Source organism: Spodoptera frugiperda, chromosome 2 (genome assembly GCF_023101765.2).
Source record: "Spodoptera frugiperda isolate SF20-4 chromosome 2, AGI-APGP_CSIRO_Sfru_2.0, whole genome shotgun sequence".
NCBI lineage: Eukaryota > Metazoa > Arthropoda > Insecta > Lepidoptera > Noctuidae > Spodoptera > Spodoptera frugiperda.
Window position 1 is genome coordinate 10,935,612 of NC_064213.1, and position 17,713 is coordinate 10,953,324.

At 37.6% G+C, this 17,713-nt stretch overlaps 1 protein-coding gene across 1 annotated transcript in view; it reads right to left on the reverse strand.

Annotated features, from left to right (window-relative positions):
- Nucleotides 1-1,279: 1,279 nt before the first annotated feature.
- Nucleotides 1,280-17,713, reverse strand: part of LOC118269345 (uncharacterized) — a 28,345-nt gene continuing 11,911 nt past the window's right edge. Inside the window, exons 2-4 of the mRNA XM_035584412.2 lie at nucleotides 3,700-3,805; nucleotides 2,158-2,323; nucleotides 1,280-2,067 (exon numbers count right to left, since the gene is read on the reverse strand). Coding sequence (XP_035440305.1) covers nucleotides 1,745-2,067; nucleotides 2,158-2,323; nucleotides 3,700-3,805 — 595 coding nt within the window. The 3' untranslated portion in view covers nucleotides 1,280-1,744. The remainder of the gene's footprint in view (nucleotides 2,068-2,157; nucleotides 2,324-3,699; nucleotides 3,806-17,713) is intronic.

Consider the following 17,713-nt stretch of genomic DNA (forward strand, 5'->3'; position numbering starts at 1 on the left):
GATTTAGACAGTACCTATTTACTCTGACCTTGTAAAAGAACTGCTTAACATACTCTCACTTCATGTTTGTAACAATTTTTATTTAAAAAAAATCACCTAAATAACAAAATCAATATATTTCTAGGTTACGATACCGAATATTATCATCAGATCAGAATATCCTAATGTGGTTGTATTGTACGTAACGAAGAAGAATGCCCAAAAATATATGGAGTGAAAACTCAGAATCAAATAAAAAAGTTGTCAAGGTTGATTATATGGAGTATATCCCAAGTCAATAAGTGTTTTCGGTTAAACCAGCATTAAGTAATCATGTCCAAGTTTATCATGGTGTCGCCTTGTAGCATCTTTCCGTTATAACAGTCAGTTTACTGGATTACAGGACAATATCACATCGTGGTATAATGTCTTGGAAAATCTTGTAGGTTTGGGGGGATTTGCTTGTAATTCTCGTAAATAGAATTCCTTATCTTTATTCTTCGTCTCTTTCTCTAGTAAGAAACTCAAACGCAAACTCAAATTATTTATTGCATTCATGTGTATATTTAGATAATACATAATTAGGGGCATTTGTCTCAACATGAAACCCGGTTAGGGTACGATAACATACGACAACAAGCACAGTTGCAAAAAATAAATCAGTTATTCATGCTGACAATGCTGCATACAGTATTGTAATATGCTACAGGCTACTGATCAGCTGATCCGTTCGGTTATGGTTTTAGCCAAAACTAATAGCGTCTTTGCAACCTCTACTAATGGTCTATTTCCACATAAATGGTTTTAATCGACGCTGGGGCTATTTATGGCATAGTCTTTACTCAAAGGTTCTGCTCTGTATTGTAGGTAATATTACGTTTTATTTTATAGATTCGTGTCTTATGGCACCTTGCAGTTGTATTATTGGATGTTGGGTACTATTGTTAAGATTTTTTTAAACTTTGCCCTACATTAGGATGTTCTCCTGTGTCATGAATGCGTTTACAAATATACAAGTTTACATACACATGACACCCAGATCTGACAAAACAATTAGTGGATCACACAAAGAGTTGTTCCGTGCGGGAATCGAACCCTTTCCATGTTGCGCAGAAGCCGGTTACCTAGCCACGGCGCCAACCGTGCAGTCGATAGTTTTTTTTTTTATTCTTAATAAATGTTGTTTATCTTCGTAAACATACTATATTACATCTTTGCAGATGCAGTACAGTCAGTCAGTGGGGTAAGAAAGTTCAAAACTATCTCCATAAAGTGTGGGTAAGGGAAAAAAACAAATAACTTAAAATAAATATTTTATTTGGTATGAACTAACACATTTATTTCTCTATAATTATTATAAAATTTCTTTGTATTCATAAACAGATATTAAACTCTTGTGACTATTTATAACAATAGAGAATCTGTATCTTTGTCATGAATATTTGTAACAAATAAATAAATATCTTAGAATCTACCTATTAATTTAAAACAATGTTTTTTATTTGTATAGCGCCATCCTCTAACAAAATACTCTCTAGTACATTTAAAGGCACAGACGTATCACAGCTTGATGTCTAATGTTTATAAGAACATTATTAAAATTTAATAATTATTTACAATCACATTCATTAGAGAATAACAAGAAGATAAATTACGTAAAATGCAAAATTTACAGCATCAAAAAAATCTGTGCATGCATGACACACTATCGTGACTACTAGATGGCGCTGATGAGTATAATTCCGCTATTCTCCACTAGATGGAGTTAAAATCCCAACCTAGCATTACGAAATCGTCGAGCGTTGTCGACGTCCTCGAGGCAGGGTACTTGAACGATGTTGAAGTAGATGTGTCCCATGAGGTGTGAGGCGGAGGTGTTGGTGGTCTTGAGGCAATCGAAGAGCATGTCGTCACAAGTACAGTGAGATTTACTGTAGAGTGAGTTGTTGGTGAGGTTGTAGCGGCTGGAGAAGGCGCGCACCTTCGTGGGGCAGAGGTCGTGCGTGCGGCAGCAGCGGTCCAGGCGCCTGTCCGCGCCCAGGTCGTGGTAGTCTGTGGCTATGTCACCCGTGCCGCACCACTTTGTACCTGCAACAAACACAATCATGAATTGAATAACCAGTTTATAATTTAAATAGGTTTTTTGGGATCTTGTTACAGTGGTGACTCGTTTCTTACCTGGTATAATTCCTTGCAGTAATGTGAGTGGACTGCCCCCTAACAGCCCAGCGTGTGCGCCACCAGCATCTAGCCGGGCTCGAGCGGTGCCGGTTTCCCGCCAGCCTCCACCGCTACTACCAAGGATTGGATGGTCACTCTCGTCTAAAGCTTCTACGCCTGCAACCTGGAACAAACATACACACACATAAATCATAAAACATGACGATGATGTTTAGGTTTGTTTGTTTTGCTATTAGACGATAGATGGCGGTAGTAGTTTAGATCGAGCTAATTTAATGTAAGTACGTTATGTATGAATGAGATCTCAATAGGGTCAATTACTGGTCATAAACGTCTGTTATTTATTTTGCAATCTGCGAATGTTGTTACTATACGCGTTCTTCATCGCCTTACTAATTCACCTAATGGTAAAGGAGAACCGAAAGAAAGAAGAGTAGTAGTTTAATTTTTTAGTAATACATATTTGCTAAATATACATTACAGATTGGTATAGACACACAAATTGCTTCATTTGTACACCATGACACGTTCGCGTGAACCATACTCGTGATAAATCATAATTATTACCCACAATCAGATCTCAATGATACAAAGTACCTATGTGAAAAATTCTAAATATATGAAAATAACATTTCAATTTTAATTGTCTGTTTCCGACATGACTACACCGAGCTTGACAATATTTAATGTAATGTAAAATATATTATTATATTTGACGGTCTACTAGTTATGGGTTAAGGCCAGGTGAGGGGTCGCGGTGGAACTGAATATGGCGCATAATGAGAGGCACATTACGCGGTTCAAAGAGGGCATTGCCATCTGCGGTTACGAAATACAAATAAGCTCTAGGTCGAAAATATTCGGAGACGATAAATATTTTGTTCATAAAATTCTCGTTGCAGTAATAGGGAAAAGTATTATTGCAATAACATTTTCAATTTTGGTAAATAGCTTTCAGCATTTACATTTTTTTTTTGAGGGGTGAAAATCATTCAATGACTTCTCTCGCCTTGGGCGAGGCGAGAGGGATTGTCAAACTTTTACTGACTAAAAACCACCCCGTTCCTACTCCTGCTTTTCGAGCTGGAGCCTCAGTAACCCGCTAGGCAGTCCGCAGCTCCGGGATCATTTAAAACCCTATCTGGCTGTTTTCTCTACATTTCTATTTTAAAATATATCAATACGATTAGATCTTGCAATATTGTGTTCGATCTCCACATTTCCCACTACTTAAAGCTACCAGTGTTCCATTGATCACCTGACTCCAACGTGAAAGCGATTCTTCCCATGCAATTAATCTCATTTTCTTTAAGTAGTGTAGTTCGTTATTCTACATGTATTATATGTTACTAACACGTGTAATTAACTCTCTCAATAGCTGTATTTCGAGATACAAATCGTCATATTCTTTTGAAGTGACACCTAGTTCCCTTGCTATTGTTTGTACAAACAAATATTTCTTATCTTCCTTCATAGAGTAAAGGGTTTACACATTAGTAGGCCTTATTTTCACACTAGACGATGGTGATGTGTGTGTACCTGCTGGCACTGCGACATGAGCTTGACCATCTGCGGGAAGGTGACTCCGAGCGGCCTGTTTATCCTGCTCAGCTGCCGCAGCAGTCGGCCCGTGTCCTCCTCGTCACTGGAAACAAACAACAGAAGGTTTAGTTGAAGAAGAAGAATTGAAAGATCATGCATAAAACGATAAGCACGAGATAGTTATTTCACGCTTCACGTGATGATGTCAAATTACGTGATGAACATGTTTAACGTTATTGGACTCATTAAACTTTATGACAATATGACAATATCATGTGAAGATTGGTTATTGGGCGTTTAAAAATCATATTAAAGCAAATTGTTGAATGTGAACACGCTCGATTATTTATGTGACATACAGCCAATCACAATGTTTCATTAAACGCTACGCTGCGTGAAGAACATTAAATTAAATACCGTATATTAACGACCAATGATTACAGATTACATGTCGGTTTATTTATTAAAGAAATTAGAAGCACACAACCAGAATATTATTTTCACTTCCGTACTCGTATTAGAAAGAAATCGTCGATGGCTTCCGTAATTAAAGGAAGGATATCCTATGTTGGGTCAACAGAAACTAGACCTACTTAGAGTTGGTCTGCGGGAGGGGGGAGAAAGTGGTCACACCAGGGTCCAGCGAGTACTGGTTCCCGTGGTCAGTGACCTGCCGTTGCGTAAGAAGTGGTGCCCATTAGTGGGATATTGACCCAGTCCGCGCTCGCTAACTGTGTCAAGGTCCTTTAAGGTCGGCCCTTATGGCCCTATTAGTCGGAGAGCTCGACTCACGTGTAGGTGCGTACCGATGACATATAGGTCCTTCATACTACACGAGATGTAATGTTTATTGTTGCTACTTTGTCGTTTAAATAAATTATAAAGTTATTGGTCGGAAATCAGTTACCTACTTACATCTTACATTGCGTTGCCCTTAACCGTATCAAGCAAGCCATTTCTAACTGATTTGATTCTTTTGAAATTTTGAAAATGGGGGCGCTTCAAGCGCTAATTGCCAGACCCCAATTCTAATCAACCAAAAAACTTTAATCCTAGACTATTCCCATAAAACTATCTTTCATTATTGCGAAATTGTTGTTCTGTTGCAAATTATTAGTAGGTACTGGATCACGCCACCCTGATTGGTCTCGTGAGCAGCCCAGGCGGCTGGAAGGGAAATAGCCGTGCGATCGTCGTGCATACCAGGACATATCAATAAGCGGGCTATTGTGCAGCATTGTGGCCATTGTGCTCGCTGCCGGCACCGAGCCGCGCTCACGTGTCGCGCTACAAGTCTGGATCTGGATGCTAAAACTTCTCGAAACTACTATCATGTTATTCTTTACTCATGACGATTTGTTTTGTCATGCATATAGACGTCTTTAATTGACATTTTGTTGCTTAATTGTAAAATTGAGTGGTATCGCAGTGGTGATGTTTACTGGTTATAATATTGGATTTTTAAATATCATTTAGAATTTATTATTCTGCTACTGTGTGACCTAGGTACCTATCCACTATTTAACGACTGACATTGTCATATATTTCCTTTCAGACGACCTAATCATGATGATATAAGCTGAAATCATGAATGGATATTACTAATCACGAACCATACATTCGTAAACACGGAATTGTAACAATAATCAGTGATTTCAAGTTGGGTGCGCATGCGCAAGCACGCCGCATTTTGTGCTTCCGACATGTTTTTGTACTAAAACTAATCGATTTCGATTCCGCACGTTACAGATTTCAGGAAACTGAGTTTCATGAATGTAAAGTTATATAATAGGGTGTTACGCCTTAAAAATATAATGAACGTACTAAAAGTCATATCCACTATTCCAATTATTCTATTAACTCTAATTGATAGTCATACTCTGCGCAATCCTAGGCTTACAAAGTTGCACACTTGTAATGACTTAACTACATAATGCCCAAGTAGTCTAGTATTCTGATTCAGTATAGAGCTCGTGCGAGGAACACTAAAATGGAACAAACGAGCATCATCGGTTAAGTAGCTATTGATTTCAAAATCGCTTCACCAAGATAACTTTTTCTTTAGTTATCTACTTTCTCAAATAGTATTAGTAACTTAACGCTAATAGGTTTTTTTTGCTTTTCAACAATTCTATTATCCAATGACAAAGAAGAAATAATTCAATTTAACAGCTTTCCACGTCAGTGCTTAAGCTCTAAGTTTCGATAGTTTCATTGTACAGTCTCACAGTCGCAGTAATCAGGCGCATGTGGAAACTGCGCATGCGCCGCTTTCTACGCCTTGTTAGTTTTCACCTTAATCAGGTGATGCTTGGAAACTGCAGCACTGTGCAGGTAACGTAGAAGGTTAGTTTCAATTATAACGCCTACTTTGTGTGAAAAGAGGCCCTTGCCGACCTTTCATTGTGACAGTGTTATTATTACTGGTTGATATTTTACCGCAAGATTCTGGAAGTGTTCTGTTTTTCTTAACTGTTTGGGAATTGTGAGTATTTTACTTTAGTGCTTTCTACTTCATCATCATCAGCCGAGAGACGTCCACTGTTGAACAAAGGCCTCCCTTTTAGTCCTCCACATAGAACTACAATCTGCATACTGAGTTTATTTTAGGAGTCATGAGATTTAAATAAATAAATAGATTTCCCAATTTGCCATATCTGAGTAAGTTTTCTGAACTTGCTGCCACAATTTACACAGAGTGATATTTCTGTAACAGTTTACGTGTTGTATGTAACAGTATTGTGTCTGCGAGGTAGAATACCGCGCGTTGTGGTGTGGACAAACAGACAAACACTACCATTTGTTACGGTCTCGTGAAACGAAGCACTTGACATTGTCACTGCTAAGTAAACATGACCTCGCTTCCAAATTCCTAACTAAATTAAATACTCCATACTGGGGTTTTCTTCTGTGTCGTAGATGCGTTTACAAGCATATCATTTTACATAGACACATCACACTCACACCCAGACCCGGAACAACAATTTGTGAAACATTGTACAACATACAAAGCAAAGAAGTGTTCCGTGCGGAAACCCGTTGCACAGCAAACAGTAACCCGGTCAATCAAAAATACTTATTTGGTTATGTCCCAAATGGATAACTAAACCTCCCTACACCTGTAAACTAAGTATGATCACATGACCAAATTTCCGTTTTCATCAATGTATTTCCCGGGGAAAAGATGGAAATTGCAAACCACAGCTGCCATAGTGACATCATAATTAGCGTACATATTGTTTACGAGAGCCACGCACCGGGCGGCAGTGGTGCGCTGGCGCATCGCCGGCCGCGGCGTGTTGCCTCAGAGGCCGGATGTTTTGTTACCAAACACTTTAGGATGCACCGCCGAGTCGAGTAATGCTTCATTATCTTTGTGATTGACCTTTGAAAACAATATTTAAGTATCTGCCAAGGTTACCAGCAGAAAGGAGCGCAATGTTGTGTAGGTAAGGTACGAGTGTACGATGATAGTACAGTCATATAACATTTACAGGAAGAAGCTTTCTGGCGAAAAAATAAAGAGAAGAAGAATATGGGCAGTCAGATTATTGTTTTCTACAGACACTAAAACTAAAGACATTCAAAGATGCACTCATTTATTAAGAGGAGAAACACGAAAAGCCAGTTTCAGAGTCCGTACGTAGTTGATTAAATCTAAAAGAATTAATGTAGAGTCTACTAATTCAAGGCAATATTTATTCATCTACCGGGGCTCTAAGGTCCTAACAGTGCAACACCTTCTAATATTTTATTAATTCTCGTAACCTTGCTATCACATCACGCCACAAATTAGAGATCAAATTATGCGTATAAATTAAGCAATACCTCAATGTTAATCTTAACTGACACCTGATTTTATACGTATCAAGCCACACAAAGTAACAGCTCATTTGATAATATCTTCTACCAGGCCTGTCCCCTGTGTTTTAGACGAAATACTGTGCTGTACCAAATCCATATCAACTAACTTATATCAACTGTCTATCTCTTGTATATGTAGATGCTGGCAGCTCAAACTACCACAAACTACGTAAAACACCTGACTACATAGAACAGCTTGATGCACCAAACAGCTGTTCCCAAACGTAATGCATGCATTGTGTCCTTTCCCAAAACTCGAACTACTCAGTAAGCCTTGCTAGAACTCTATTAAGTCGCGTAATTTGTCACATTGTGTCTCCAAATTACATGTTATTTGCAAATACACTGATACAGTTGACCTAGCATACTGGTGTGCGCATACGCATCCTTGTGCCACATAGTGTTGCAATACTTCTAGCCGAGATGAGGTGGCTTAGGTAGCTAGGTTCATAACTTTTTGCAATAATTGAGTGAACCTGAGCACTGTGGGTTGCGCACTGCAGACGTCGTAAAAAGAGGTGAGTGTGTAATTACATGCTGCAGAGGATAGGCTCGCTGCTAGCTGGCTGTGTCTGTATGCTTGCCAAGAAGGTAATTTTATAGCAGTGTGTAAATATCTTATGATTAAGTACGGTAGTATGGTAGTCTTTTTTATGTTTGAATCAAGTTTTAAGGCTTTCGTTATTGTTGGATTTTTTAAGAAGTAGGATAAATGAAGACATCTACTACTAGAGAACTAGAAAAGAGGTACTATTTTGGTTACTACCACTGCACGAAAATGAACCGACGAATATGCACACTCACACTGGATAATTCAATACGTCGGCGCCACTGAACAAGCAAACAATTAATTATTAGCGACAACCGATGAAAGTTTCAAGTCAACTTTTTCATTTACAGGAAGAGTAATTGAATAATTCTGTAATGACTTGCTACTCGTATGTTAAACTTTTTTCACGTCGCGTTCGTTGTGTCGGCACTAAATATACAGAGAAAGGAATACATAATGTTCTAGTGGGTAATAAATATGTGAGCAGCGCTTGGCCTTGTTTCTATTGCGTTTTTCGGAGCAGTGCACTAGTCCGGCAGTCGAGTCAAGGTGACGAGATACTAGCGTGGTCAGTTGCTTAGCCAGCACTTGGCAGCTCTACTGGGCAATATTTCTCAACTGTTTTATGTGCTGCTAACGTAATGAGTATTTCGAATAGGTAGTCATTTTTCACTTTGACTGGTTGGGGAAACCAATTATTCCTGTTGACTGCGTTTTTGCAAATTAAGAGTTATTAATACCTTGTTTAGGTTGATGCACGTATCACGAATATTACCTAAACCTTATTTTAACGCAGGTAATTGCTTCATGGGTAAAACTCACCAATTTAGGTACCTACTTAATAAATAATTAATTTTAATTACGTTTGGTTAAAATTAAAATTCAAATACATGTAACGAGTTTCTGCAAAGCGTATTGGCAAGTTTGCGATTACTTTTATTATAGTGTATAAGGTATGTTACATAGAGCATAAAGCTCATCGATTTATTTTTTGGCGCGGAAAAGGCGTCCCGATCTAAGATACGTATTTCCAGGTAATATTATAGAGTAGTCAAATAATAATATTGGCTTTTGCCCGCGATTTTCGCGTATCCAATTTGTGTGTATTTGTTGATAGTAGCTAGATAATAATGGGTATGTTACCTACGATCAGAAATTACAGGTTATGAAGGGACTTTCCAGTCATGTAATTACTAAATCAATATTTATGGTATGGAAAAATATATGGCGCGGAAAAGGCGTCCTTCATCGATATGTAAAAAAGTTAAAGATACGGATTTCGACTTGGATTATTTATTTATACTCTGTTCGGGCATTTTCTTTGTACTAAAAGTTTAATTATATTGATATTATTTTTTTCATACCTTTTTAATTTACTTTTTTTCGATAAATTAAAACAATAACATGAACCGAAGTCGTGTAACGATCGACATAGAATTATTTATAAATAATTTATTTCTTATTTTTATTTTTTGATTTTTGAAATAAAAATATACTTATCTATGTCCTTTCTAAGGTTCTAAACTATATCTGTACCAAATTTCAACCAAATCCGTCAAATAGTTGCGGAGATTAATGGTATAAGCATAAATAGGAAATTATAGCCATTACATAACAAACACTAAATGTAAATTTAAGCATCCCACAATTTTCGTGGGACGAAATTCGTTGAATACATTTGGCACATCCGTCACACGAAGGAAAATTTCTTATAAAGGTTCGAGGACATTTACTAAATCATTGTCCCACCACAGTATCGCTGTGTGCGTCTGTGCGTGTATGTAGGTACACTCACACACACAACTTCGACATCATCTCGTGAGTCGCGTGCGCGTGCGCCGCCCGGGAACGGGGGCCTAACACGTGTTTCAAAAGTAAACGGTCGAACGTTTTCATTCAATTTTCGAATGAAAAAGTGATTTGTTATTCCATACACGTGACTATGGATGTTCAAAACTCATGGTTGGTCCTCTAAATACCAAAAAGCTATTGTAAGTAATGGGGTTTTGTGAGATATTCCAAGGTTTAAAGTAGGTAGGTATAGGATAAATTTTCACGGTGCTAAATATCTAAGTAAGTTGTGTTTTAGTGTGGTAAATGAGACTCAATAGTAATTTGCATAACGATGCTGGCATGCTGGCCTACCTAGTGTTACAGTTTTGCATAAACTGACGGTAGTTTATTTTTGTTGCATTTTAAGTTTACACACAAATGTTGAAAAATATTTAAATATTCAGCAGTTTATTCATTGGTTGGAGCGTTTATGCTCTTAAAAACGATATACTGAAGATATTACTCTTAGGACTACCTAATACCCGGAACTCCGGACTACCAGGGCTTCGGCTCGAAAAGCAGGAGTAGGAACGGGGTGGTTTTTAGTCAGTAAAAGTCTGACACTCCCTCTTGCCTTACCCAAGGCGGGAGAAGCCGTTGGATGATTTCCTTCCTCAAAAATATGACTACTAACAGCTTACAATATCCACCTCACGACACGCAAGATGCATTTTGCTTCCGTTAACCTTTAAACAAATAATCAACCAGACACACAGCAAGTAGGTGTATGTCTGGCCAGCCAGACAGACTGGAATCTGGCGTCACAGACACTATCTCACTATATTGCTTATATTATGTTATATCATAGCTTGTTTACACTCTTGTACTCGGCTGTACCTCACGTGTACGCTCGCAGTCAGGACGGTAGTATTCGCAAGTGAACAATTTACTTAATTACAACAAGGAAATGTACAATAAGTAGGTTATATTATACGCGTGACTTCCCCGCGTCTGCGTTTATGATTGGGTCTGATTTTGCTTGACATCGTTAATCGATGACAAGCTAGATATGATTCGGCTACGGTTTAAGTCAACAATGGTAGAGATATTATAGCTTAAAGAGCACGTGCTACCTATTTTTATTTGCATTTTCAGCATCAATTATCTAAACTAGAGACGCAATTTTATATTTATTTCATTTCAATACTGCTTCCGTACATGTACGTGTGTTTATGTACTTGTTGTTAATATATTTACATTTGAAATTTGTTCGCGATGAATCATTAGGCACCTACATCGTAAACTCATAATGCAATGCTCATTCGATTATTTACATATGTATTGCGTTACATAATGACATAACTGCACACTTTGTCAATAAATTAAGATTTGCATACTTATAAGGCAGTCACGTGATGACAATATTATGCAATAATGGACTAGGTAATATTCTTCTGGCTTCTATTTTACAATGCAGTTTGCTCCAGTTTAATGACATTTTTGTAGTTTTGGCTTATAATAGTTGAGTGTGTGATGTGAATGTCATCTATCTCTAGTTGCATCTTAGACTTATAGTATCAAAGTTACGAAAAAATAATTAAAGCAACTTAGGTTCTTATAAGGAAATTGACAAGACAATTATATTATAGAACTATAAACAATTGTTGCCAAAGTTCGCGACTCCAAAACATATTCTTGGCACAGTGTAGCATAAAGTGATCCCTATCACAATTGCTCAATGATCCAATCATGGCTGCCCCCCTTGGGACGCCCCCCGCGCGTCTCCCCCCCTTCCAGATCTTCCTAGACGGTACTTGACACTTCTAGAACTAGATAGCTTATGAAACCTCACTGAGATTTTATCGTACATTTCTTATTTAGGATTATATGCAGATGAAATGACCTAATAGGTATGCAGTTCAAGGCTGCAAACGTTTTTAGACGAATTCAGTCTTATTAACTAGTAAGAAAATCAAGTGTTAATGACCTTACATTTCTCCCAGATATTAATGGGAATAAACGAACAGATGTATCACCTGACCATAAATGACCAGTACAGCTAAAGGAGAACCGTAACACCAGAGGAGGTGCGTAAAGTACTGACCTTTGAGAGGCTTTGGTAACCACACGTACAAGGGGAAACACACCAATCCAATGGAAAGATTTTCCATGAGTAACTGTCCTTGATTGAGTTCAAGAATAAGGCTTCCACGATCATGACTACTTAATGACGAGAACACCTGCCGAAATCCCACGGTAATCGTTAAGGTACGGCTCGGGGCTCAGGGAAAGGTCAAAAATAATCTACTTTATAATGAATAATAGATAATTTCTTCAGAATTATACTGGGTTAATTAATATGAAGTTTTAAAAAAAGACGTATGAGGTGTCTGTCGTAATAATTAACGTTCGCTGTTCCTATTGTATTAGGAAATTACGTTGATAATCCAATAGTTCAATGAGCTCACAGAATACCAAAATAGATTAATAAGATCTGATAGTGCTATTAGTTGTATGTTTGTCTATATATACAAAGTGGTGGATAGACAGTAAAAGATGAAGCAGTGGACGGAAACGGGGTAATGAATCACCATTATCGATCGTTTGATAATGAAGCTGCGCTAACAAAATCATTCGCACAAATGTCCTTTCATCTCCCCACAAAGCTAATTTACAACCAAATGAACAGTGTAGAAATGGAAAGTGATCTCGTCAACAATTACTATAAGCCTGATACCCGCAAAATGCCAGGTAAACGGATCACGTATCACTTGCACTTTCATTCAGCGCCCGATGTAGTGCCGATACAAATCCGAGCGGAGTTTTACGCACACTTTCACTGGTTCACTGCTTGCTGATTGTGAGGCTCATCAACAATCAATTATTGGATTATACCGATGTTAATCGCTTATAATCGAATGCTTTGGAAGAAATTGATAGATTTTACTAGAATGGTGATGGCAATGTAGGATTCATTAGTCACCATTTCTATTATCTAGTGGGTGTCGTAAAGCTAACAAATCCCACCCAAAACATAAATGTGAAAGGCTGCCAAGTTCGATAATATTGGAATGCTTCGCCTATAAAAGAAGTGAGATCTAAATAAGTACCAAGTTCCATACACAGACCTCAGTTAAAAATGATATAACAAGTTGGCAAGTTTTCACACACTTTGTTATAAACCTACTAAACGCAATGAGTCAAGTATATAATTTTCTATTAAAACTTGCCAAGTTATATCATTTTTAACTGAGGTCTGTGTATGGAACTTGGTACTTATTTAGATCTCACTTCTTTTATAGGCGAAGCATTCCAATATTATCGAACTTGGCAGCCTTTCACATTTATGTTTTGGGTGGGATTTCATTTATTTTTGTAAGGTTTATTTTCTTTTTTTCTTATTTTACTTTACTTTGACTAAATACAAATCTTCGTAACGAATTTTAGGTCGGTACGACCATTGGAAGATATAGATATTTTTTTTGTTTTAGTTCCTTAGGGGTATGAATTTACACCTTCATTATTTTTAAAACCGACTCACACTTGGCCATTTTCAGATTTTTTCCTTTACCTTGACCTAAAGACCTACCTCCATGCCAAATTTCAAGTCAATACGACCATTGGAAGTGGTCTAGGTTTTTGATGAGTGAGTGAGTGAGTGAGTGAGTCAGTCAGTCAGTGAGTGTATAGTAAAAATAGCGATTTTCTGACGTCAATATCTCAAGACCTACAATAGGTACATTAATAAAATTTTGTATTTTAGATAAGTAAGTAGATCTCGACAGATACTAGAAATTTCATATGCGTAGATAAAATAGATTTTGAGTTATAGGTGGGTCGAACTTGGCCCGAAATGGTTCGTGTAATATAACCCACGGCCGGTGTGTCGGTTTTTTTGCTCGAACTTGGCGGACACACTGCCGTGTGTCTAGAAAGACAAAAAAAAATACAAGATAGCAAAAGTAGTGGCAGTAGCAATCTCTGATATATATTATAATGATACCGTAGTTCTCATACTTTTGTTTATATTAAAATTGTTTGCTGTCCACGACTCGAGTCCGTGCCCGTGTAATACAATTAGTTACACGTTTACAGTTAATCTATATATTAATACGTGATGCAAAAACTTTGGACCGCTTTTTACGAAAATTGCGCGGACGTAGGAGCATAAAATTTGGTACACTTATAGTTTATGTGTAGGAGAAGTGCGAAACGCTAATATTTTTCAAAAATAATGCTTATAAAGTACATTAAATCAATAAATAAAACATTACACACACATGCATAGTATCTGATCGTATTTGACAAAACGTCAAAATCAATAGACATTGCGATGATATTCTGACGTCTCATATGAATAGAGTTTTATAAAAGAGTTTGTTTGAGTTTGAGTTAAATAAAAATTATTCTTGAACGTATGCTAAGTGGTATTGTAAATTAAATCGTATATGGTCGAATTTCGACCACTAGGCGACCACTAGTAATACTTATTATACAGATATTTCATGCTACACTAACCATTAATTCTATATAAAGTACTTAATGACATTACGTATATACAATATACACTATACAATACATACATTACACTGGCCCTATTGGATCAACCCAACAGCACGATGAGCAAGCCGACCTGCTCCAGCAGAAGGCACCTGCACACGAGCATAATTTGTGGGCCAGCAATCACTCCGATCAACCATTTTGCAGGGAATGGAGCGACCCAACCCACAACGCCATCGACTGTGGAGCGTTTAGGAATGCATGACGTTTCTGCTGATTCTGCTCACGCGGCAGTAAGCCGATTCCAGCAGTGCCAGTGTTTTTTGTCTGTCTTATAAGTCCTGATACTTTACAACTACGATCTTCAGCCCACCTGCCAAATGGCCCACAAAGCTTTTGGTTTAATTTCGAGTATATGGGGATTTATAGCTTTTGAAATGTCTTTCTAACTGGTCTTTGGCAATGTAATGCAGAAGACTGTGTAAGTAATATAAAATAAAGTAAAAGTTGGTGTTAATAACATAATAATTGTTAGTACTTAATAACTACCTAGGAGCGTAGTGACTCCGGAGCTGCGGACAACGTAAAAGGTTACCGGGGCTCCGGCTCAAAGCAGGAGAAGGAACGGGGTGGTTTTTAGTCAGTAAGAGTCTGACACTCCCTCCCGCCTCACCCAAGGCGGGAGAAGTCATTGAATGATTATAACCCCTTAAAAAAAAAAAAAAAGCGCAGTGACCGTGAGCTAGGTCCACCGGAAGATGGGCAGCCAGTTGGAGAAAGCTGACCAGCGCATGCGCATACTTACACATTAGCAACACACTGTTAAAGTGTTCACTGCACGACATGTGTCTATTTGAACTCGTTTATTTGGCGACCTAAATATTGAGATATGGAGCGTTGAGACTTCGAGACTGTTTCCAAGCGCCTTACTCGTTAACTCGATACATCTAGAATTTTACTACGAGTGTGTGTCTGAAACTTTAAATGGAGACCTTTATGTCTCGTCGCGCACAATCAAAATAGTTTAATTCAGGACAGGTGCTTGATATTTTGGAGAAAGATAGAGCCAAATACTGTTAAAAGACTAAACAACACAACACAACGTCACTTTATCTCCGAGGGCGTAGACAGAGGTGAAGATTACGGCACGTAGTGTCGCTTTATAATGCACACCCACATTTCACCATTTGTATTATAAGTCCCATGTAATAGGGGGTGAACCTATAGCCATATACTGGGCACAATTCCAGACTCCGTGCTAGTCCTGAAAAATTTGTGAAAAACCGAAAAAAATGTCTGTTCATCCGTGCCAATTACAGTATTAAAGAGCTAAACTGTCAGAGAATATTATGACACTATAATCCCTGATGGATTACAGCGGATAAATGGCAGTTTCTAGATGGAGTGCCATAATATTTGTAACCGGTTTTTACCAGTTATTTTATGAGTTCCTAGAGTCTCATGTTGGGAGTAGACCGTCCCATACAGACCCATTGGATTAGGGATCATTGGCCTTGATTTATTTGTATCATTGACCTGGTGGGGAAAACACCAAGGTTAAACTCTTTATTGGAACTACGAAACATGAATGGATGTTTAAAATATGTCACTTTTCCCACATACAGTATTAACCAAGGACATAGAAAATTGTTATTAAACTTTCCTCGATTTATTTGAAAGTTTCCAGCGAATAGTTCAGGATGATTGATGAGCTGATCGGTCTACGCGTTGGATGTCCATCAATCGTTTTTAATTCAAACTGTAATGGGTTACGATAGAACTAATTTCTTAGAACTTTCATTTGTTACTGGTATTGTATAGTATTGACATAAAGCAATAGGGTAGATGAAATTTTTTTTTTTTTTGATTAAATTGTTTGAAAATATTAGACACCAATTTTTTTACGGAAACAAATAGTTTTAGATATATTGATTTGATATCGCGTACCGTTACTTCTAGGCAGTTCTAGGTACGTTTTATACGTAGAAGTGACGTATTATAAAGGAATCAAAGTTTAGGAGTGGGGACTTTGATTCGTTTTTTTCTAAGTATTGTTACCTTACACGACAAAATTAAAAAAAAACGTAACCAATATTTTTCATTACCTAACTGACGGACTAAATAGATTTTTTATTTTCATACCCCATCATCATCCGTATTTAACAAAAATGTCATCGTTCTTTATCAATTCATCTACGAATTCAGATGCATAAAAGGAATGCTGTGATCTAACAGTATCTCACGAATTAAGGTCTCGAATTTGTGTCAAACCAGTATAAACTAGGTATTATGTTTATTTATGCGAAATCTAGACCTAAACGTAAACCGGTTGGTTACTCTAACACTAGTTATGGTGCTCCGGAGGTGAACGAGCTGCTGTCCTTCAACATTGAATTGGATGGGGGCCCATTACCGACCACGAACTCACTGTGGCCTAAGGATTCCCTTCACTCTGTAAGTGCTGTCGTTTCATAAAGTTTAATGGGAAATGTAGGCCATAATTTGTTCCCTATACAGTATACACGTCAGTAATAATTCGGGAATTGTTCACAATATACCAAGAGGGTGCGATAGAAGAGAGATTCTAGTGATTAGAGGGTATTGATAAATAGTAAGAGGTCGCTAAAAATATCATTTTTGTAAAAAATGACATTAAAGATAATGAGTTATAATGATAGAATGTTATACGATAGGAGAGGAAATGGAAAGAGGAAAGATAAGATTGTGCCGACCACAACCATGAAAGTAAGGGTAACCTTATATTGTTAGTCCTCAAGTTTATCTAGATACCTGTCTAGTACCTAGGTAGTACAGTAGGTGGCGTGAGTTTACAATTGCGTGGCAACGTGCGCGCAGGTCCCGTGTCATTAAAGTGTATGGTCTATTGTGTATTGTGGCCGGGCAATCGACAACCAACACCTCCACAATACGAGCACACCTCTACCGTCCTAACCATTGGCTCGTTTGTCCACGAATATACTGTTGTGGCCAAATCGTGGCTAGCTTTGCGGTTTGGATTTTTGGAAGAAGGATTATGAGGCTCCCATAAAAGTAGCTTTTATTTGAAAGAACCTGATTCCTTCCCATAAAACCTGCATTTAAAGAATATGATATACCTATGGCTTTTCCTATTTACATATGCAGTGGAGTTATTGTCATTCACTGAAAGCATTTTCAAAACCTTACCATTAAGTTTTAAGAAAAACCTTAAAAATATTTTCAAATCAAAATTTTAAATCATGAAAAGCGGTAGGGTGGAGGACTAAGGACTCACTTACTTAATGATTTGTATGTATTATTGTTCGTTTATATCATCGTCGTCTA